The 24785-nt window shown below is 38.6% G+C and overlaps 1 protein-coding gene across 1 annotated transcript in view; it reads right to left on the bottom strand.

Annotated features, from left to right (window-relative positions):
• The window catches only part of PLCE1 (phospholipase C epsilon 1), a 337915-nt gene that overhangs the window by 283250 nt on the left and 29880 nt on the right, over window positions 1-24785 (bottom strand). The window contains exons 2-4 of the mRNA XM_039230185.1: window positions 8967-10519; window positions 2704-2779; window positions 1266-1372 (exon numbers count right to left, since the gene is read on the bottom strand). Coding sequence (XP_039086116.1) covers window positions 1266-1372; window positions 2704-2779; window positions 8967-10169 — 1386 coding nt within the window. The 5' untranslated portion in view covers window positions 10170-10519. The remainder of the gene's footprint in view (window positions 1-1265; window positions 1373-2703; window positions 2780-8966; window positions 10520-24785) is intronic.

The raw sequence follows: 24785 nt of genomic DNA, 5'->3' as shown, positions 1-24785 counted from the left end.
TCCTCATCAGGGAAATACAAATTAAAACCACACTGAGATACCACCTCACGCGAGTCAGAGTGGCTAAAATGAGCAAATCAGGGAACGCGAGATGCTGGCAAGGATGTGGAGAAACGGGCACCCCCCTACACTGTTGGTGGGAATGTAAACTGGTGCAGCCCCTCTGGAAAACAGTATGGAGGTTCCTCAAAAAGTTAACAATAGAACTCCCAATAGAAGATCCATCAGTAGCACTGCTAGGAATTTACCCTAGGGATACAGGAGTGCTGATGCATAGGGGCACATGCATCTCAATGTTCATAGCAGCACTCTCAGCAATAACCAAAACATGGAAAGAACTTAAGTGTCCATCAACTGATGAATGGATCAAGAAGATGTGGTTCATCTATACAATGGAATACTACATGGCAATGGGAAAGAATGAAATCTGGCCATGTGTAGCAACATGGATGGAACTAGAAGATGTTATGCTGAGTGAAATAAGTCAGGCAGAGAAGGACATATACCATATGTTTGCATTTATAGGTGGATTAGGAGGAATTTAACGTAGGACCATGAGGGAGAAGAAGGGGAAAAATAGTGGGGGAGAGGGAGGGAGGCAAACCATGAGAGACTCTTGAATGCTGAGAACAAACAGGGCTGGTGAGGGTGGGGGAGGGGGGTGATGGGCATGGGGGAGGGCACTTGTTGGGATGAGCACAGCGTGTTATATGGAAACCAACTTGACAATAAACTATTCAAAAATAAATAAATAAATAAAAAACAAAAATACATACACATTAAAAAAATTAAAGAAAATATATGAGTATTAACAGGAATGAGTATAGCTTGCTCCAATAACCTTCATTTGTGAACACAGTTTACAGAAGTTTGAATTCCAATTTCTATACGCCATTAAATCTTCTTTTTATTTATTTTTTGTATGCTTTAAAAATGATGGACCATTCTTCGCTTATATTTTAAGAACATTTGCATTAAGGTATACGAGGGGTTAGTCAAGGCCATTCCTGGCCAGGAAGACAGAAAGATGATATGCTATTTCTAAACCACAGATTCTCTTAGATCTTCTACCCAGGGTTGGGACTAAGGGGAGACAAAGTGAGCTCCCTAGGGCTCAAAATTTAAGGAGGCACTCCCTGAGAAGTAGAGTGCTGGCACTTGCAAAACCCTGAGATTGAGTGCCTCCTTAAAAGTTGCCACCTAGGCCCCTTGCTGGCCTCATCCTTGGCCTGGTCATGCCACACGTGCGTAATGAAGTACAGTACCAAAGTGCTGACCTCCTCAACCAGCTCTGCCTTGGATGCCTTCCTTGTGAGGCACAAGTTTGCAGATGACAATCTGGTTCCCAGCCACTGCTCTGGAGGGACAGAATCTAGATAACAAGAAAAATGGCCTATATGATAAAAGCTTAGGCAGAAGAGGAGGGAGAAACTAGGCAGATTGGAGTTTGGAAAGAATCTGGGGGAGGAGGAAGATTAAAAAATTCAATTTGACCATTGTGTCTGGGGGGGGGGTAAGTTAGAACAATGAGAACGAGATCCACATCCAAAGAAAATATTTAACAAGTTTCACTGTGCCTTAAAATTGTTAAGCCTCCTTTGCCACTGTCTCAACTTGCATTCATTATATCTGTATCCATATACATACATACACATATATGCACACATAATATTGAAAATCATATATTTGATAATGGACTTATATCCAGAATATGTAGAGAACTCAATAATTTAAAAATATTAAAAATAGGCAAAGAATTTGAATAGGCATTTCTCCAAAGATGTACAAATGGACAATAAACACATGAAAAGATGCTCAACATCATTTGCCATCAGTAAAAGGCATTCAAAACTACAATGAGATATTACCTCATATCAACTAGGATGTCTATAAGCAAAAAGATGGACACTAAGAGATGTGGGTCAGGATGTGGAGACATTGGAACCTTCACATGCTGCTAGCGGGAATGCAAAAAGGTGCAGCTGCTTTGGAAAACAGTCTGGCAGTTCTTCAAAAGGTTAAACATAGTTACATAACTCAGCAGTTCCACTCCTGGATATGTACCCAGGAGAAATGAAGACATATATCCACACAAACACTTGCACAGGATATTCATAGCAGACAAGACAGAAAGTGGGAAGAATCCAATTTCTAACAATTGATGAATGGATAAATAAAATGTGATATGTTCATACAATGGAGTATTATTCATAGGTAAAAAGTAACAAGGTACTCACACATGGTATAGTACAGATGTACCTTGAACATACTAAGTTAACTACACTGGAATTAAAATTAAAAAAACACATTATGTTAAGTGAAAGAAGCCAGTCACAAAAGACTGCATACTTTATGAGTCCATTCAGATGAAGGTCCAGAATGCAAAAATTTCTAGACACAGAAAATAGATTAGTGGATGTTTCTGAGTAGGAAAGTGGAGAGAAGAGATGAGGATAATGGAGTGTGATAGCTAGAGAGTAGGGGGTTTCTTTTGGAGGTGATGAAAATGTTCAAAAATTGTGATGATGACGTATATATCTGTGAACATATAAAAAACCACTGAAATTTGCATTTTACATAGGTAAACTGTATGGTGTGTAAATTATATCTCAATAAAGCTGTTAAAAACAAGAGAAGTCAAAGTATTTCTCCTTGCCTTGAAAGAGATCTGCTATTGGGATTCAACGTATAGGCTCTCCTTACCCTTGAAAGATGATGATGTCTCTGTGTTGCTGAAGACTGAGGTGGTTTTCTTGTTGAGGGTTTGATGGGTGATGGCCTAAATGACAGGGAAGGGCTGAATGTTGGTTAGGGCTAGAGATTTGGATGCCTGAACTCTGCAGGACCCATATTTAATCTGAGGTTCTAAGTGCAGCCAGGCCAGCTGCTAGAAAAAAGAACCAATGGATGGAACACCATATTGGTGTTCCTAAGGCTCTTCAAGACCAGAAAATGACCCAGCACCATTGTCTGAGAACAGCTTTTCAGGGAGGGCCCTGACTGAGCCATGAGTTAGTCTAGGCATGAAAGGGTCAGGAGACCACTCCTCACTCCCAATGATGCTTCAGTCCTTGATGCTGAATCCTGTAATCAATCACTGGGGGAGAAACTTCCATACCACTCCAGGAGGCATTTAAGCCCTGTGGGAAACAGCACCCAAGGATGGGATTAAGGGGAGAGGGACACTATTGTCACTCATGACTCCAGGGGGTCATTCTCTGGGTAGCCTGAGTCCCTCCTGTGTAAAAATGCAGGGTACATTAGATAAAGGCTCCATCTGATGGTCTTATCCTTGCCTATGGGTTCTGATTCTTTTAACCATGGCCCATTTCTAGGAATGAGGCCTCTCTGCTGCTAATTCCCATTAGTCAGGACATCTGGGGAAAAGGGAAAAAAAATCTTAGTTCAGATACTGTCCTAAGGCTACCTTGTAAATAACAGTGGTCATGAATATATTCACCTTAAAATAGAGTCCAGGGTCAGCATTTTTCATTCCATTTTTTTGCCAAATCCTAGCCAAAGATCTGGTGTAACTACTGAGATGTAGAAGTAAATTTATCCTAAACTTGTCCCAATGCAGCTAATAAGGGAAAGTTGTCCAATCTTCACAAAGTCAGCTTCTGACAGCCTGTCACATTTTCCACTGATGCACCAGACGTGACTAAACTGTGCAGGGGCTGTCCGTCCAGGATCTGGATTCCCTTTCACTGTGCTCAGCAGGAAGGGACGGGCATCGTCCTATACCCATGTCATGAACTTGACATAACCCTTAGTAATGGAAGAGGAGGCCTGGCATGCTACCAAGCCCAGGCTTTCAGCTTAGTCTCTACACCCTGTGAAATTTTAATTATTTCAAGGTCCACACTGTACCCAATCTGCAGGGAGACCAAATTTTCAGAGGAGAAAATAAAACATGCTGCTATTTCAACAACCATCTATTACAACACTAGACAGCAGGACTCAATGGATACTTGATCATTCCTCAAAGTTACCACTTGGAAGACAAATTTATTATTGATTGATCCCTTGACACATAACAAAGAAAATATAAGCTCAAAGACATATATACTGACAAAGGCATTTATGTTAAACACTCAAAAACTTTTCATTGCCTCTTATGTTTAATCTTCTCTGCTAAACAGTAAAATAAAATGTGAAGAAAAAAGATACATTTTAGAAGGAAGAAAGAAGAGTAAGAACTAGCAACACAGAAACTGGTGTGACTTTCCTTTTTAATGTACAGTTTTTCTAGTCTGATTTTTAAAAAAAAATAAAATTTCATCTTTTTTCTGTTTGGCTGTACATATTCTTATACAGTAAATCCTCTCATGGACCATGGCAGGGAGACAAATGAAGTGATAACACAGGAGCTAGTGGCCTGACTGCTTTGTCCACCCTCCCCTCCTCTATACTCCATCCCTCAATACACATGGAACTCAGGTTCCATGAATAATTCCAGCACAGGCAGGAACTTCTTGTACTTTATATTCAGAATAACTCTAAATACCTTAAACTCCCCAAGATTCAGGCAGAGAGGGAATTTTTTAAAAGGAAAACACTCTCAACCAACTTTCAATCTAGAGACTTCAGCCACTTGCCAAAATATGTCATCTTGTTAAGCCAATAAATGGAGAGCAGGAGTGTGGCTGTAACTGGATCAGGAGTAGGGTTTTTCATTTTTCACAAGTGAGGGAGAGGAGGATACCAATATGGTTTGTCAGTCAGCAAGCATTAATTCTCATTAATGTCTCCTATTCAAATCCATTCTTTGCTACACAGCTGTGCAAACATAAATTAATTGGGTCATTTTGCTGAAGGCATACAAGAAAAAAATTTCAATGTGAGGCAGAGGAACTAACTGGACAAATAACACATTCTTTAAATGTGTAGGAAGGACTATACAAACCACCACATCCAAATTCACACCACCATCAACTCCCCTATGGGAGAAGCTCCAAAAGCAGAAGGAGGTGGGGACAAGTTCATGACAAAACATATAATAAACTGCCAGAGTGAAAGGGCACCTGGGTGGCTCAGTCAGTTAAGTGTCGACTTTGGCTCAGGTCATGATCTCACGGTTCGTGGGTTCAAGCCCCATGTCGGGCTCTGTGCTGACAGTGCAGAGCTTGGAGTCTGTTTCAGATTCTGTATCTCCCTCTCTCTCTGACTCTCTCTAGCTCACACTGTCTCTCTCTCTCAGAAATTAAAAAACAAACAAAAAAACTGCCAGAGTGAAAATACTGGCTCCCACTCCTTGCCAGATAATGTGCTATCTATTTCACAGAGCTATTTCATTTAATACCCTCATAACCTCATTACTCTCAGTTTACATATAAGGTAATTAGAAGCAAAGAGGTTAAATTACTTGCATGAAGTCATACCAGCAGTAAATGGCGAAGTTACAGTGGTCAATGTTCAATTCAAGCTGACCGACTCCAGAGACCATGTTCCTAAGATGACATTGTCCTGTTTTCTATATGCTTGACACACGCTTGCATTGTGGAGAGTAGAAAAAAAGGTACAGCCATTTCTTGCCCTTTAAGAAACTTATACAATCTGTCTGGGGGAACCAAGAGGGATACCTGCGAACTCATCAGAAAATAGGAACAAGAGAACTGATCAGCATCTGCATTTTTTAGGTGAAGGAAGCCACTTACAGGAATGGGGGAAAGTGACTACAATTTATTAGACAACTTTTAGAAGGATTTTCCACTAGACTCTAAACTTAAAACTGAGATAATGAGAGAATATGATACTTTAGAAAATACTGATTTATTCCTGCCATGTTATGGTCTGAACATTCAAAATCTTTCCTTTCGGAGCTCTCCCTTCTGAAAGAACAGGACAGTCAGCCCACTGCCCCGCTTCATTTTAAGGGTTAACAAAAATGCCTCCTGGAAATCCAGAAGAGTTCTCCTCTCTCTTCTCTAGAGACTTCACTCTGGTTGAGGTGTGGCAACCTCTCCCAACCTCCAGAGATTAAGAAGGGAGGAGATGCTTTGCATCATCTCTCTGGTTCTTTTCACTGGAAATGACCCATCTCAGTGCCTCTGACTGACATAAAGGGGCAGATTGGAGCTAGGGACCCATGAACATTCTCAGAAGAAGTGGCAGTGCTCCAGTAACTGGATGAGTGAGTATAGTCATTTCAGAAATTATTCTGCAATTATTTACAGCAGATACACAACCCTCATGCCTGTAGAAGTGCTGGGGGCTCTGATAACAGTTCTCAAGCAATCTGCTTCCATTCCCTTTGCTGCATTTAAATTTCTGTTGTGAGGTGCCTGGGTGGCTCAGTCGGTTAAGGGTCCAGGGGCACCTGGGTGGCTCAGTCGGTTAGACGTCTGACTTCAGCTCAGGTCACGATCTCATGGTTTGTGGGCTTGATCCTCGCGTTGGGCTCTGTGCTGACAGCCAGCTCAGAGCCTGGAGGCTGTTTCAGATTCTGTATCTCCCTCTCTCTCTGACCCTCCCCTGCTCATGCTCGCTCTCTCTCTCTCTCTCTCTCTTGCTCTTTCTTTCTCAGAAATAAATAAAACATTTTAAAAATTTAAAAAAAAGGGGTCTGATTTTGGCTCAGGTCATGATCTCACGGTTTGTGGGTTTAAGCCCTGCATCGGGTTCTGTGCTGACAGCTCTGAGCCTGGAGCCTGTTTCAGATTCTGTGTCTGCCTCTCTCCCACTCATGCTCTGTTTCTCTCTGTCTCAAAAATAAATTAAAAAAATTTTTTTAATAAATAAATTTCTGTTGCATCCTTAACATTCAACTTCAGATGTCCATGAATTTTTAAAACTCCTGAATTTTTTAACTTGGAAGACACCTTACTGGGATGAGCTCCCTTTTCCCTGCATGGACAAAATTCAGTCAGAATAGCTGGGGGCCTACATATTGCTGATATCACCTTGCTTGTGACTCAGTTTTTATAAGGAGTTAGGTGAACATTCAAAACCAAATCTGCTGATCCTTGCTGGGTGAACTGTAGATTGAATGCACAGAAAGAAGGGCCAGTAGGTCATCACTTTTCAGGCAGGCTCCTAGGTCAGTTGTGCTACTCTCGAGAACCCATAGTGTCAGGGTCTTTAGGACAGAGCAAATATTCCCTAAATGTCCTTCCCTAAGAGCAAAGAACTCGGTTAAAGTTCCTGGACTGTAGTTCTCAACTCCATAGAATCAGAGAAGCACCAGGGGAACTCTGAAAAATCATTCCTGCTGTGCCTTACCCTAATGATTCTGATTCCGAGGGTCTGAGGTGGGGCCTGGATACTGTGATTCCAGCACATAACCAGGGTTAGAACTGCCACATTGAAGACAACCAAGTCTGAGATACCATAAGCATCAGTGAGTGTGGTTACTCAACCAACAGACACTGAAATAAACAGAATTCTTCTGCTCCTTTAACAGCCTACTCTCAACTGTATTTCTTTCTGGATCTTGAGAAACTAAGAGTATAGGCTGCGGGGATTACAATCCTAGTTATCCCACTTAGCAGTTAAGTGACCTTGGACAAGGTACGTAACTTTCCAGAGACTCTGTTTTCTTTGCAATACAAAGGGGTTAATATCAGAGGGTAATTGACAGGATTGCATGAAATTAAGTATGTAAATTATGTGACCCAACAACATCTGGCACATGTCAAATGCAAAATAAACATTAGCTCCATGACTGATGATGATGACAGTAAAAATATATCAGTTATATTTCAATAAAAGGAATGCTTTTTTCTAGACGAGGTATTTATTCAAAAGGACAGGTTTTACTGAATTGTTAAACACTAGAATGTGAGAGTTAGACATTTAGCATTTCCTTCAATTATGAATATAGGCAACAAGTCTCAGTATTAGAACAGTACCTGTGATCTTGTCACCAATAGAAATCACAGATATTTCCATTTATTACAGTCCATAGTCGAAACCCTAAAAGAGTATTTATATTTAGGGTGACCAACTGCCCTGGTTTGCCCAGGACTGAGGGGGTTTCCCTGGATGGAGGATTTGTAGTGCTGAAAGTCCCAGGGCAACCACTCCCAGGGCAACCATTCATCACTACTTTGGAATTATAGTAGTTATCGAATCACTAAATGTCACTGTTTAATATGTTAACAAAGAACCACCTACCCTGCCATACATTGCAATTTCAAACAATATCTTGGTAAGTGTACATATGTTCACATAATCTGTGTCCTTTATAACACCTTGTATTTCATTGGATGCACTTAAAAGCATTCTTCTGAGTCTATAGGCTTCACCTAATTGCCAAAAGGGTTCATAGTACAAAAAAGGTGAAGAGGGAAGAAACTGGGAACATTGGTTGAAAAATGAAGGTAACCAGATTTTAAATTCTTTTAGGCCTTGCAACCTAAAAATATCGAAAAAGACGTAGGCATGTACCTCCAAAGGACACAAGTAGGTAATCAGTCATTGGAGCCACTTTCCCATTATCAGGAGTCTGTCTCCTAATCCTACATACAGTAGCCAGGGAGTCCCCCTAATTTCTGCACTCCTGATGATATACATATGTGTATTTAGTTACTTAAATCATTATAGAGTTAACTCCATCTTGATGGCTATTGACTGGCATATCTATTAGGTCTACAAGTTTCCAGTAACTACAAATGTTCCCTCTAAGAATCATAATTTGACAGAACTTAAAACTTTCCGTGAATTAAGACAACAGAAAACTGGATTTTAAAAGATCAAGTTTTAGGGTACCTGGGTGGCTCAGTCGCTTGACTTCCAACTCTTGATTTCAACTCAGGTCATGATCTTATGGTTCCTGAGTTTGAGCCCCACATCAGGCTCTGTGATGACAGCAAGGAGCCTGCTTGGGATTCTCTGTCCCCCTCTCTCTGCCCTTCCCCACTCATGTGTGCGCATGCTCGCTCGCTCTCTCTGTCTAAAAATAAATAACTAAACTTAAAAAAAAATCAAGTTTAAAGAAATGATCAAAAATAAACTTTAATCCTTACCGAATACCACTGGGCTTCTGACAGGCACCAGCTCCCATCTTGCCTAATTGCCACCACTGACCGCCGTTCTAGAACTCTCCCACAGGGAAGTAGGAGACCACTTCTCTTCTGATCAATGTAACTGTAAGCTCCCAGCCCAATGTGGCCAGAAGGCAGAGTTCTCATGATCGCCCTTGTCCCAGTATATACAGATTTCTTTACTTCCCTATCATTTTTACAAAATCTCCTCACTAACAAAGTGGACCTCTCCTTTTTGCTTTTAAAAAAATCTTCTTCTACATCTTCACAATTATCAGGGAAGTCCTCAAAATGGCTCAGAAAGGTCTTGGCAGGCGGACTGTTGGTAAAGTCTTCCCTGCAAAAGCTGTCACTTGAACACACTACATTGGCCCTTCGGCAAGAAGCTTCAAAGCACAAGTATCTGTCATTTAAGGCATCACAATGATCACACTGCAGCTGCCCATTCTTATTATCACAGTTTTCTGCCAATTCCATGAGTTTACAAGTATATGCCACATAATTTTTCTTTTGCTCCCCATGAACACCAGGCAGTGGTACACAGTTTCCACAATCATCCAAAATCAGGTTGTCTGACAAGGTACAGAAAGTGTCTGACATTCTCCTGTCAACTTCATAATGAAAGTGAAATGCTGCCATGCTGCCATCAGGGTGTGCCTGGTCGCTGTCTATGATGGCCGACTGATTTCCTAAGGGACTAATGTCCATGGGAGGTCTGTCCACTTCCAGTTGAATTCCAGGGAACACCTTTCTTTCCAGTGAGGGTGGGATTCCAGTTTCCAAACACAGGCCTTCCTCCATGACAGAATCACATGTGTCATAACGCTGGCTCTGAGGAAGGCTGCACGGGCTGTTTTTCAGTACGTTGTTGCAGTTAATATTAAGGTTTTTCACAGAATCTGGCATGCTTTCCTCCCAGTACTTCTCATTGCTGTTCTCATCATTCATTATTTTCTCCCTTGTTATGGAGAGAATCTTGGGCAAGTTGCTTCCAGAAGATTCTTCTTTAAGCTTGTTCAATCGTGAGATGGTGGAAGTTTGCCCACTCTGCCTGACACTATGTGCCTTTGGAACACTGATGTCTGAGACCTTTTCATTACTTTCATCTAAAGCGGATGGAGAGGATGTCACTTTTCTCTGAGTCACAGGAGTGAGAACAGAAGCTGCCATTTCTTCAGAAGTCATCTTGACCAACACACAGGTTTTAGCTATTGCTGTTTCTTCTCTCTGGTGATCATGTCAAGATTTTTATAAAACAACTTATTGTTAAAATAATCTCAGATCTACAAGTCTTGAGAAACAGTGTGACAATTCCTTTCATTCAGGTGTATTAAGAGCCAAATAAATTTCCCCAGTTATAACTTCCTATCATGTGCAATATGTTTTTCTAGACCAGGGTTTTAAGGTGGTAGTTCAATTTTCTTTCCTCTGTTATTTGAAGTAATTCTTTTGGAGATTTTTACTCGGGATTGCATTCTGCAACTTCTGATCGCTCACCGACTTACTAATGATTACAAATCCAGTTTGAATGTTTCCTGTAAGAAAAAGACATGATGTCAAACACTGTGGCACTAAATAAAATTTTAAAACCAAACTCATAATTCTAAGCTAATGCACAATATGAACCAATTTTGAGGACAAAGTTTTGCAATTGATAGTTACTTTTAATGTTTTCAGTATTTATTTCTCTGATTTAATATTTCAGAAATTCTGTTTCCAGCCAAAGCGGAGTAATAACAAAGACTAGAATTATTCCCCTGCCTTAAACAACTGAAAAAAATCAGAACAAAAAGAAATAATGGTTTTTAGATACTGAACAAAAGGTAACACAGAACAGTGATTCCTGAAATGAGAAAACAACAACAAATGAGGTGAATCCTATAAATGCCTTGGCTTACAGTTTAAGAGTTTCTAGTCTATAGAGGAGGGAAGGGGAACTCAGGTTGAATCCAATAGAGTATGCTGATTTAAAAGAAAGAAAGTTGAGAGTTCAATGAGGCCATAAAAACTAGAGAAAGAAGACCTGTTAAGTGGAGAGGAGCAAAGATAAGGATGGTAGCAGGCTTCTCATGAGAAACAATGCAAGTCATAGGGAGGTGACTGGGAGAATGAGTGAAGTTGAAGATAGAGATTAAAGAATGCACTTTTCATGAGGAAAAACTAAAATAAAATAAAACAAAATAAGAGACAATGCAAGCCAGATGAGAGTAGAATAAATCTTAAAGTACTAAAAGAAAAAATACTGCCGACTTAGAATTCTATACCCAACAAAAATATCTTAATAGCTTTTGAAAGCAAAAATAAAATTAAAACTTTCTAGACACACAAAAGCTGAAAGAATTCATCACCAACAAATTTGCATATAAGAAATGGCAAAGGAAATCCTTTAGAAGAAAAATGATACCAGATAGAAATCTGGATCCATGCAAAAGAATAAAGAGCATGGAAAATGTTAAGTATGTGGGTAAATACAATTTGTTTTTATTGTAAATCACTTGAGATAGTTGATCTTTTAAAGCAAAAATAAAAACAATGTATTGTGGGGTTTCTAACAAATGCAGAAGAAGAAACAGCACAAGGTCAAGAGAAGAGAAATGGAAGTATATTGTTATAAGATTATTTTCTAAGTGAATTGGTATAACATTACTTAAAGGCAGGCTGCCATAAGTTAAAGATGTATACTATAAGCTCCAATGCAACCACTTTAAGAAAAAATATAGGTAAAAAGTCAAAAGAGTAGAATCATAAAAAAATTCAAATAATCAATAAGCAGGAAAAGATAAGCAAATGTGACTCTGTGTGTGTGTGTGTGTGTGTGTTCCTTCCATTTCACTTGAATAAGAAATTATTCAAGCCAAAATATGGAAAGAGCCCAAATACCCATCGATAAATGAATGGATAAAGAAGATGTCGTGTATATACTACACACACACACACACACACACACACACGCACACACACACACACACACACACAATGGAGTATTACTTGACAATCAAAAAGAATGAAATCTTGCCATTTGCAACTACATGGATGAAATTAGAGAGTATTATGCTAAGTGAAATTAATCGGTCAGAGAAAGACAAATATCATGACTTCACTCATATGAAGAATTTAAGATACAAAACAGATGAACATAAGGGAAGGGAAGCAAAAATAATATGAAAAGAGGGAGGGGAACAAAACATAAGAGACTTTTAAATACAGAGAACAAAGAGAGAGTTGCTGGAGGGGTTGTGGGAGGGGGGATGGGCTAAATAGGAAGACACTTGCTGGGATCAGCACTGGGTGTTATATGTGGTGGATGAATCACTGGAGTCTATTCCTGAAATCATTGTTGCACTATATGCTAACTAACTTGGATGTAAATTCAAAAATTAATTAATTTAAAAAATTACACTGAAAAAAATTATTCAGGTGAATGTCAGTGGACATAAAAATTTTAAATTTATGAAAAGTATTCTTAAAATATAATTTATCTTTATTCTCCAAATTATTGAGCCCTATTCTATGCTGGGAACTGTGTAATTGGCCTAGATATCCAAGACCTGCTTGCAAGTCTATTGAGAGAGGGAGAACTGAACAAACTTCAATCCAGTGTGGTAAGTGTAATTATCAAGGATATACAAGGCATCACAGGATCACAAGTGCCCATCACAAGTATACCACTCCTTTGGAAGCTGTCCTTCCCAAGACAGCTGATAAACATACATACTCTGCTGTCAACACCAGATTTGATCTATTTTTGCCCTTTGCCACACAGGTGTCCCTTTTTCCCTTGCTTCTCCCTTTTCCTCTTGTCCCAAAGAGGCAGCAACCTACCCCTCTTCCCTTACATATAAGTCCCTCAAGTGCAATCACAAACTCTTACTGGCTCCCAGCACATGCAGTCTGGGAGCACATGTCCTAAAAATCAGAGGACATCCTGGCAGTCAGATACTTCACAGGGAGTCAATCAGCCCACACAGGGCGCAGTGTCCTGGTTCCACCTAACCTTTCCACCTTTCATATCCTCCTTCCAACCTGGTTTCTTTTTAATTTTCTTTGGAAAAGAATTTTAAATTTTAAATTCTTTGGGAAAAAATGCATCTATTATTTTTGGAGAAATATGCTAAGTGTAAAACAATTCAAGCAATGCAAGAAAACACAAAATAATTTTCAACTTAACACAAATCCCAGAGATAACCTATCTAGATAACACTATCCAGAGAATACCACTATTAACACTTTGAGGAAACTCCTTCCAGAATGCTCCCTACACATCAAAATACAGAGATATAGGTATATGATTACACAAACACCAGATCATGCTGTATATCCTGCCTTATGCCTGTTTTCTTTTTTTACAAATTCCAATTCATGAACAACTTTTCATGACAAGAACCAAATAGATAATTTTAATGGCTTTTTGTACTAACTTGGTTTCAATATCTTTGCTCTATTTTTTAGAGTAACTTTTAACGCCAAAGCCTTCAGAATGACTGTTATTTGTCTTTTCTCACCTATGAGGAAGCTAATTCAAGGCACGTGCTGCTTAACTCCTGTTCTAAGCATTTCAAAATTATCATCTCATGTAATTTTCGTTTAATCATACAAGATAATGTGATAACTAATTCTTTGATACTCCACCTTTCAAAAGGTAGAGCCTAACTGCCTTCCCCTTGCATGGGGACTATACCTGGTGACTTTTTTCCAACATACAAAATGTGTTGGAAGTAACAGTGTATAGGTCATAAAACGTTATAAAAGTCACTGGAGTTTCCTCTTTGCTCTGCCTCTCATTTGCTCTGGGGGAAATCAGCTGTCATGTCATAGGAAGAGTTCCCTTTGGCAAGAACTGAGGCCTCCTGCCAACAGCCACTGGAATGAGCCATCTTGGAAGGGGATCCTCCAACACCAGTCAAGTCTTCACATGACTGCAGCCACGGTCTACATGTCTATACGACTTTAACCAATGAGCAAGTCTGAACCAGAAGCACTCAGTTCCCAAATTTCTGAGCCACAGAAAATATGAGATAATAAAAGTCTATTGTTTTGAGGTAATCTGTTGCACAGTAAGAGAGAACTAATACAGATCAATTCTACTATTATCCACATTTGACCAATTAGAAACCAAAGCATAGAGAAACTAAGTCACTTGCCAAAGATCACACTGCTAGAAAATGGTGGAGTCGGGGTTCAAACCCAAGAAACCTGACTCCAGGATCTGTGCTCTCCACCAGTTATGCTGTTTTCTTGCTAACTAGTCTGAATACATCACGGGTTTGAATTCCTGATGTTTGCTGGCTGCAGAGACCCATGCCTTCTGGGAGGATCCTCTTTTATCTGAGTTTGTCTCTGGTAGGCTAAGAGCTTTGTTTTGTCTCCACCGGAAGTAAGGACTGAACAACATCTCGGGAAACTGACTCCCTGAAGACTCCATCTCAGGTCATTCCTTTATTCAATCTATTATTAAGTACAAAATTAAATGAGGTGGGAATCTGCCCTTGATTTCCTTATAAGATAATAGATCATCAGGTAAAGTATAGTGCAAATAGGGCTATAATCTGGATTACCACAGAGGAAGAGCATCTAAATCAGATAGTGGAGACAAGGTCAGGGTGATTGCCACAGAAGCCTTCCTGGAGAAGATGATTATCAAGCAGAGTTTTGAAAGACAAGAAGGATCAGCTAGATAAAGAAGTGGGTTAACTTTTCATAAAAGAGCAAATGTGGATTCTCATGGAGAAAAACAATAAGACATTGGCACCTGGCACTTCAGGCAAGTATTTTAACCACTTTGGGGTTGGTTTGATTGTCCTGTGAGACAGAAATAAAATCACCTATTTCATCAGATTGTGAAGAAAATGCTTTGGAAACCAAAAGTTATGGACAGATGCTTATCATTCTGTGCCTTGTGAAGCTCAGCAGCCCTGTTGGTTACATGGTGTTGAATTCACTTTTGCCAGATATACCCTTTTCACTCACCTGGTTCACTTAAACTTTAATTTCAATTCCATAACTGGAACTGACTCCCTGAATCTCAGCTGCATGACCATGAGATAGCTATATGATCAATCTCGAATTATACTTTCCACTTCTTTAACATTAGGATAAATCACATATATTTTTTATGTCCATCAATAAATGTTAATTTTCTACCTCCCTCCTCTTGGGAAGCCCTAGGTTGTCTGTGAAGGGAGATGGAATAGGTTAAAGTTATAGTTAGCATTAAACAGTTGGCTAAATAAAACCTGAAGCAGTGAAAGAAGATCACAGTCTACCAGTTTTGAAAAAGAAAGAGATGTAGAAAAAGATTCTTCTTTTCTTAATGTGGTTTGTAGGGAAGAGTAGAGAAGGACCCACCTGGGAGAGATCAAAGGATGTGTGGACTAAGAATATGGGAGAACAAGACAGAACTTGTCAAGGTAGCATTTCCAAGCTAGAGATGAATTGGGATGGATATGTCTAAGGAGTGATTGGCCATGAAGTAGGCTATGCAAGGGGTGCTGGAAATCCTAGCCAAAGTGGTAAGACAAGAAAAAGAAATGAAAGGTTTAAGAAGAATCAGGAGTGACACAGATTAAGTTTATAGCTTCAGGACAGGGAAATGTCAGTCACAAATAACCTTGCTGATAAATATCCATGGGCTAATTTAGAGGCTGGCAAACTACAGACCAAGGTCCAAATCTGACCTGCTATCCGTTTTGGTAAATAAAATTTTATTGGAACACAGGTGTAGCCATTCATTTATGCAATGTCTATGGCTGCTTTTGCTTTACAAGGATAGAGTTGATACACTGTGACAGAAACTATGTGGGTTGCAAAGCTAGAAATATTCACCATCTAGCCCTTTATAGAAAAAGTTTGACACCCTGTTTGCTAGATAGATGAATTAATAAAATGCCTGGTTAGAGCCAGAAAACTGAGTAGGAGGTATACCTATCTTCATATATTTGAAGAACTAAGATGAGGAAATATTCTGGTTAAATATTGTTTCAAAAGGTAGGATAAGGGCCAAAACAAATGAATTATTGAGGAGGCATGCTCTGGTTTAGTCTGATAAAGAATTCTAACTTTTAGAGCTGTTTAACAAGGGAGAAGCTATTCTGGATGGTTGTCTTCTCATTCTTGATATAGAGATGTAAAAACAGAGGTATAGTGTTTAGTGTAACAGGTGTTCAATAGGTGTTGAACAAATAATAGAGCGCATGACTGCTGTCTAATGGCTAATTACAAAAATAATGACTAAAAAATACTTATGACCATGTATCCTGTCACAGACATGTTCTAAGCACAGTGTATATAGTATCCTTTAATCTTTTTAATAACATTATCAGTAGGGTCGCAGAAACTATGAATTGTCCCTAAAAATCTGTTCTCACATTTTCTCAATAATAGAACTTCTGAGTTTTGGCCAAGCATATGGTCATCGCTTTATTGGATTCCCTTATAGCTAGCTGTAGTCATATCACTCTCATTAGATATAAGCAGAAGAGGTTTGTTATTTCTGGGAAGTTTTTTTGAACAGAAAGGGTATGCCTTTTTCCTCGCCTTTTCTCCTTTCTGCTGGCTCTAGAGAAGGCATGATCACTGGAGCTGAAGCAGCCATGTTAGACCATGAGATAAATATAAAAATGGAACCTTTCATATAGTAAAGAAACAAGATATGGGGCGCCTGGGTGGCTTGGTCGGTTGGGCGTCCGACTTTCTCTTGGGTCATGATCTCGTGGTTCGTGGGTTTGAGCCCGGCGTTGGGCTCTGTGCTGACTGCCAACTTAGAGCCTGGAGCCTGTTTCAGTCTGTGACTCCCTCTCTCTCTAACCCTCCCCTGCTCACGCTGTCTCTCTCTCTCTCTCCCAGAAATAAATAAAAAACATTAAAAAAAAAGAAACAAGATAGAAGTCTGAGATTTAGGGGAAAGAAAAATAAAATGCTATATTGTTTAAGCAACCATTATTTTAGGTTTTCTGTCACTCACATCTAAACCTTTTCCTAACTAATAAAGGTGAATACTATTATCACCCCCATTTTAGGGGTGATGCTCAGAATACTTGAATGGCTTATCTAAAAGTACAGATATGGGATATAACAAGGAAGCTAAACAGTGAATTCCTGCATTGGATAAGTTATATTCACTAATTCACAGTATGTCTTCTAATTTATGCTTCTAGGCCAGATGATTGTGTCATAAAGAACAATTAAATGAGAAAAATATTAAATACAAGCACACTGTTTTTTATGATTGTAAATGTCAGAAGGAGGTGGGATTTAACAACAACAACAAAAATTATCAGACAACTGTCAGTTATTTGTTAATTACCTGTTATCCTCCAGAGTTAAGAATACAAGGTGGTTATCAAACAAGAGATCATTAAAGCTCTGATGGAAGGGGATTTAACCTGGAACTTCACAGAGAGGTAGCAATTAGTTGTATCCATAACAAAGAAAGATACCTTGGGTAAAAGGAACAGCATAAAGAAAGATAAAGAAGTAGGAAAATACAGTGCATAACTATAGATTCATCTGAAGTTCTTAGGAGAACATTTACTCTGATCAAAGAAAGGAAAAGTTGCTCAGTAATTTCACCATCATGGAAAGAAATACTAGGGCAACTGTCAAAGTTGATAACAGAATGTAATCTGTTTCATCTTCAAACCTAAAGGATTTTATAGAGTTCCTTTTAGTATCATGTGTATGACAGATAAACAACCATGCCACAGTTATTTACTTATTCATTCTCTTCCCCAAAGGCCATTCTGCACAGAGATTAAAGAAAATATTTTGCCTACACAACCCTTCCTCCCTTTCTCCCTACTACAGGCACACCCATATCCAACCCCTACAGGATGAGTCAGTCTTCACTTTCTTCTCCACTGAATGTCTGCTGCTCTACTACCTCCTGACCTCCTTTCTCTGAACTATTATGATGGAAACTACATAACTGACAAAGAAACAAAGCTTTTAAAACATTCCTCAAAGGCACTAGTGTACTAATCTGGGTCTCTTCCAAGACCTCAAAGACTTAACCCTTTGTGACTTCCACTCCCTTTACTGGAAAAGTTTCAGAGTCTGGGATGCTAGACTTGTGAGCCTGAAAACCCAGAGATAACCCTAATCTTTATACTCTGTGTATATTAGATGTCAGGAGTTAACTGATAGGTAGGTGAGGAAGTTATACAAATATTTTTTAACTAATACATTGATAAGGTTGCCAATATAGAAAAATAAAGGATCACAAAAAAAGCTTGTTCATAACAGGATAATTCTCAATTGTAAAACTCCAAAAGAAAGAAAATCCTCACTGTAAACACAGTCTCTGATCAGCCTGCAAATCACCCCTCTCTCCCTATTGCTCTCCTAGAAATACGGAGTCAAGACATTAGTAGAATTTTAAGCCAAGAGTGAAGGCAGATAGGTTTGTGGTGTTGTGACATTCACAGCACTCCGTCTCCTTTGCTAGAGTACAGTCAGGTCAAGAAATTCTGGAGTTATATGTACGTGCACACATGCACATGCACACAAAGATGTATGTTTTTGACAAGAGAGATGAAAAAAGAGAAAAGTGAGAGGCAGAAGGTAGCATTAGACCCTCCATGATTTAGTCCCAGTCTATTTTTTCCAGAAATCTATTTTTCCAGATGAATCTATTTTTATTCATCTCTGACCAATACCTCCAAGGAGAAAATATCCTGTCATACTGGTCTTTTTGCCATGTACTGAACCAGCCTAGCATTAATGCCTCTGTGCATTTCCCTTCCCACTGTTTTCTAACTTTGCTAACTCCTTCACCCAGCTTAAGTGGTATCTCCCCTCTGTAACCCTCCCTGATACCCACTGTCAGCATTAATTGCTCTCATCTGTTCCCCACAGTTCTTCTTATATTTCACCAGTACAGCATGTCATGAAACACTATACTGTAGCTATTAACTATATAGGCCCACTGCATGGATTGAAAACTTAAGGAGTTTTAGAGATACCCTGCATCTCACATTCCTGGCACGGTATCAAAGTATATAGTTGGTCTCAATAGATATTTGATTCTTTTCTTCTTTTCCATGGCTCTTTGAGCTCAATCTTTGTCCATTAGGGGGTGCCTGGGTGGCTCAGTCAGTTGAGCGTCCAACTTCAGCTCAGGTCATGATCTAACACTTCATGGGTTCAAGCCCCATGCTGGGCTCTGTGCTGACAGCTCAGAGCCTATAGCCTGTCTTCAGACTCGGTGTCTCTCTCTTTCTCTGACCCTCCCCTGCTCACGCTGTTTCTCTCTCTCTCTCAAAAATAAGTAAAACATTAAAAAAATTAAAAAAATCTTTGTCCATTAGGACCTGGATTCCTTAAGAGTTTTCAGTCTCCTAAACTCTAACCTCTTCCTATTTCAACCTATCCCATATTACTTTCAGAAAAATCTTCTCCAAACATTATTTTCATCATATCACTCTTTTACTTGAGAAAAAAAAACAGAATGCCATTTTATCCAGTGTAGTAAATTTACACCTTATCCTAATCCTTAAGAATATCATCAATTTCTTTAAAAAAAAATTCCCATAGTGACTTTGCCTGGGATTGGTAATGTAAATTAATATATCAATTTGGAGAGAAATAACATTTTAATAATATTTAGGTTTCTAATCCATAAACATGATACAGCTAGTTAGCACTACAGTTCTTTCTCTTTCTCCCCATATGTATGCAGAATATATGTATGTATATGCACACACACATCTATGTATATATACATCTCTCTTTTTGGCCATTTGCTAACTATTTTATTGTTATTTACAAGCTTTGCATAAAACAAATTATGATATCCTCAGAGCTAATATTTACTTTGAAATACCTTTGTATTAAAACTGCCATGGACATCTAATAGTATTTTTAAAACAAAATACTAGGAACAAGATATGCTCGAGAATTAAGTTGTTTTTTTTAAATTTTTTTTTGAATTTACTCTGAAAGAGAGAGAGAGAGTATAGATAGAGAGAGCACAAGCAGGGGAGGGAGAGAGGAGAGAGAATCCCAAGCAGGCTATCCACTGTCAGTGCATATTCCAATGCAAGGCCTGAACTCAAAAACTGTGAGATTGTGACCTGAACCAAAACCAACGCTTAATCCACTGAGCCACCCAGGTAGCTCTAAATTGGCTTTAAACTGTGTTTGGGTAAAATAGCTCCTGCATATTTATTATTTTTATTAATACAACATATTGTGTGATAGCTGGGCCTAACAGCTGTCTCAGTTATGAGTGATATTTATGTGAGAGCAAACTTAAAAAGAAAAGCAAACTCTGTAGATCCTGAGGAGACAAGGAGTCCTTCTTGACTATTTTCCGCATGTCATGGATGAAAGAGCTGTTACATGGCCAGGTTGCTTTTACTATGTGTGTGCTGAAATGTCACAAAGCTGAATCAGGTGCACTCTCAGGAGGCAGAGGACAGTGGGGAAGTAAATTGGCTATGATGTGTAAGGGTGGTGGCAGTCGACCATACAGCCCTATGGAGCCTATACAGGAAAATCAAGTCATGCAGAGAATTGTTGTTTGAATATGAACTCTTAATAAATTATTAAAACAAAGGACTATCTCGTGGCTCGTCAACAATTTTTGGTTCATCTGGAACCTTCCATGAAGGTGTTGAAGAGTTACCAACGTAGTTAGACTAAGGAAGCCCACAGAAGTGAGTGTGATAGGTGATGCCACTTTGTTCCACAATGAATTTGCTGCTTTGAAAGTGATGGCTGAGAGGCAGAGACATACATTACTGTCTTATTATAAACATGTAACTCAGGAACAGGCAGATGAAAGATATGCAGAGGGCAAGATATGGGAAAATGGTAAGTACCTTCCATGCCGTCTCCTAGCACACTACCTTCCCCAAATTTCCATATGTTCACCAACCTGGAAGCCCCATATATTTCTTCTTTAATTCATCTTAGTAATATTTTATATTTAAGTATAAAAAGGCCTTGCACATCTTTTGTTAAATTTGTTTCTATGTTAATATTGCCATTAGAAATGGAATTATTTCACATTTTATTTTCCAGTTGTATGTTGCTAGTATGCAGAAATACAACTGAATATCCATGTCTACACAATAAAACTTATTCCCTTGCTAAAGTCAATTATCACTTCCAGAGATATTTTGTAGATGACTCAGAATTTTCTATATGGACATACATGTCACCTTCCTATAAAGAAAGGTTTATTTACTTCTTTCCAAAATTCATACTTTTTATTCTTGCCTTACTACACCAGCTAGGATCTCCAATTACGATACTAATAGAAGTATGGAGACCATACATCCTTGCCTTGTTCTCAGTCTTAGAGGGAGAGTATTAAATACATCACTACTTAATGTGATATTAGCTGTGTACTTTAAATGCCTTTTATCAAACTGAGTCAGGTGCACGTCCGACTCTTGATTTCAGTTCAGGTTATAATCACAGGGTTGTGGGATAACATCCCATGTCATGCTGAACAGGTTCAGCATGGAGCCTGCTTGAGATTCTCTCTCTCTCTCTCTCTCTCTCTCTCTCTTGCTCACTCGCTCTGCCCCTCTCCCCCACTCATGCACTCTCTCTCTTTAAAATAAAATTTAAAAAAAGAAAGGAAAATGAGCATCAACCCCTATATCACACTATACACAATTATTAATTCAAAATAGATTACAAAGCTAAAATAAAATTGAAAACTATAAAACATCTAGAAGAAAACAGGAAAAATCTTCATGACTTTGGGATACAGAAAAAAATCTTAGGACACAAAAAGCACTAACCACAAAGGAAAAAAAAAGACAAAATAGACTTAGTCAAATTTTAAAACTTCTGCTCTTCAAGAAAGAAAGAAAGGAAGGAAGAAAGGAAGAAAGAAAGAGAAAAGACAAGATAAGCAAACCACAGATTGGGAGAAAATATTCACAAAATATGCATCTGAAAAAGTTCTTATATCCAGAAAATGCATAACTCTTATAACTCAGTAATAAGCAGCTAACAACACAATTATTTTTATTTTTTTTTAAATATTTTTATTTATTTCTAGGAGAGAGAGAGAGACAGACAGCGTGAGCAGGGGAGGGTCAGAGAGAGAGAGGGAGATACAGACTCTGAAATAGGCTCCAGGCTCCGAGCTGGCAAAGCTCGACTCGGGGCTCGAACCCATGAACCGTGAGATCATGACCTAAGCGAAAGTCAGATGCTTAACCGACTAAGCCACCCAGGCACCCCCACAATTATTTTTAAATAGACAAAAGATTTGAACAAATACTTCATAAAATAACATATATGTGTGTCTATATGTTTATATACACATATATGTACATACTACATATATGTATATATACTACATATGTATATATACATATGTAGTATGTATATATACATATATAGACACACATATATATATGGAAATTGTGACAGATTAACAAAGTTTCTGTATGAAAAAAGTATAAAGCTCAATCCCTTCCTCACAGCACACACCAAAGTTAACTCAAAATGGATCACAAAATGGATCCTAAATGTAATAGCTAAAATTATAAAAGCTCCAATAGGAAACACTGGAGAAAATCTTTACAACCACCGGAGTAAGCAGAAATTTCTTAGGCTGAACACAAAAGCATAAGCCACAAAAGAAAAACAAATGGATAAAGTGTGACACAATTAAGAACATCTGCCCTTCAAAAGATAAGCCATTATTATATGGTAGAAAATATCTGTAAGATAAATATTTAATAAAGAATATGCATCCAGAATACATTAAAAAAAACTTCTACAATTCGATAATGAGAAGAAAACACTATTTTTTAAAATGGGTTAAAGTTTGAATAAGCACTTTACAAAAGAATATGAATGACCTACAAGCACATGAAAAGATGTTCAACATCATTTGTCATCAAGGAAATACGAATTAAAATCACAATGAGACAGAACTTCATCCTCACTAGAATAGCTAACATTAAAATGATTGGCTATACCAAAGTTGGTGTGAACGTGGAGAAAATGGAATATTGGGGTGGGAATGTAAAATGGTATAGCCACTTTTGAAAACAGTTTGGCAGTTTCTTATAAAGTTAAATATACATTACCAGATGACAAAAATTCCACTGGTAGAAGTAAAATAAATGCATACATCCACAAATAGACTTGTATGCAAATGGCTTTAGCAGCTTTATTCATAACAGCCCAAACTGGAAACAACTCAAAAGTCTATCAACAGATAAATAAACCACCTGTGGCATATTCATACACTAGAAGACTGCTCAGGAATAAAAGGAATGATATCCTGATTATGCAACATATATGGATGAATCTTAAAAACATTCAGTTGTATAAAAGAAGCCAGGCACTGAATGATTCCATTTATATGAAGGTTTAGACCTGTGCTAATATAGTGGCTCCTAGCCACATGTGGCCATTTAAGTAAAAATTTAACTTAAAGTAAGTAGATTAAAAATTCAACCCCTAAGCTGCACTAGCCACGTTTCAAGTGCTCAATAGTTGTATGTGGCTCGTGCACTGTATGGTACAGCACAAGTAAGACTATAGAATGGCACAAAGGGGTGGTGTATACTCCTCCAACTGTTTACTTTACCCCTATCAGTGTTTCCAGTGCACTGTAGGCTGCATTTCAATCCCACCTGTGCTCTCAGCCAGCTCTCAGCACTGAACAACCTGCCCAATTGTACTATATGGTGCTGACATAACACCAGGGCCAATCTGAGTTTGGAATCCATCTCCAGTTAACCTTGCTAAGGCTTAGTTTTTATATCTGTAAAATGAGGGAGAGGGGGGATAATAGTTTCTCATGTAACCTTCACAATAATACTAAGAAGTAGTAATCCCTCAAAAAATAGTATCCTTTATTCTTATCATTATAAAAACTGCTCCAGAGTCATCACATATTCCTTTCTGGTGTAAAACCATGTTTATTTCTTTTAAATCACCCCCCAGGACTATAATAACAAAGGCTCAATAAATATTTGCTTACATATTGCTTTGTCCAGAACATTATTTGCATGTTAGTAGGTGATGATTTTTTTTTTTTAATCTCATTCATTCAGTGCAAGCAGCTGAATTATTCTTTAAGTTTATCCCCACAAGCGTACTGGCTGCTAGCATGAGTGCAAGGAACTACATGACTTTAGAAGAAGAGAAAGGCACAATCCCTGCCTACAGGAAAATCATTTGCTATTTTGGAGCCATAAAGAAAAAACTTAGGATGTGAGCTAATATCATAAAATACTGAATAGTCCAGGCAGTTAAAAAGTGAGAGAATCATTCAATGTGTGTACTAATTGCACAACTGATAAAAAATGAAGACAGAAATGGCAGAAATCAGCATGGACTCAAGTCTTATCAGTGAAGACTTCCCAGAGAATGTCACAGTCTTTAAAAGAGGACTGTCCTTGGAGGAGGGCACTTTGGGGATGAGCACTGAGTGTTATGTAGAAACTAATTTGACAATAAACTATTTGTAAAGAAAAAAAAAAAAAAAAGAGGACTGTCCTGGGAAGTGAGGCCAGGGAGAAAATGGAGGAGAGTGGGAGTTTGGGCCATGTCTTGGAGATGGGATGGAAGGTTGTAGGCTGACTGGCACGTCAAAGTACATGCCAAAGGCTACTCAGCCCTCACTCAGAACAATGGCAACAGAAGCAGCAGAACCATCCTGGATGGATGCTGGAAAGTTCTCCCATCAGGTCTAGGCAGTCATTGTGGAAGCCTTGCAATAAGGGGAAGAGAAAAGTGGGAAGAATCCAGAGCTGCTTCCTTGAAGCCCTCGCATTATCCACCCTATGCATTAAAAATATAACAGGCTTCCCCAAAGAGCCA

The sequence above is a fragment of the Hyaena hyaena genome, unplaced genomic scaffold, assembly GCF_003009895.1.
Source record: "Hyaena hyaena isolate Hyena2069 unplaced genomic scaffold, ASM300989v1 scaffold_44, whole genome shotgun sequence".
NCBI lineage: Eukaryota > Metazoa > Chordata > Mammalia > Carnivora > Hyaenidae > Hyaena > Hyaena hyaena.
This window is presented reverse-complemented; position numbering and strand designations above follow the sequence as displayed.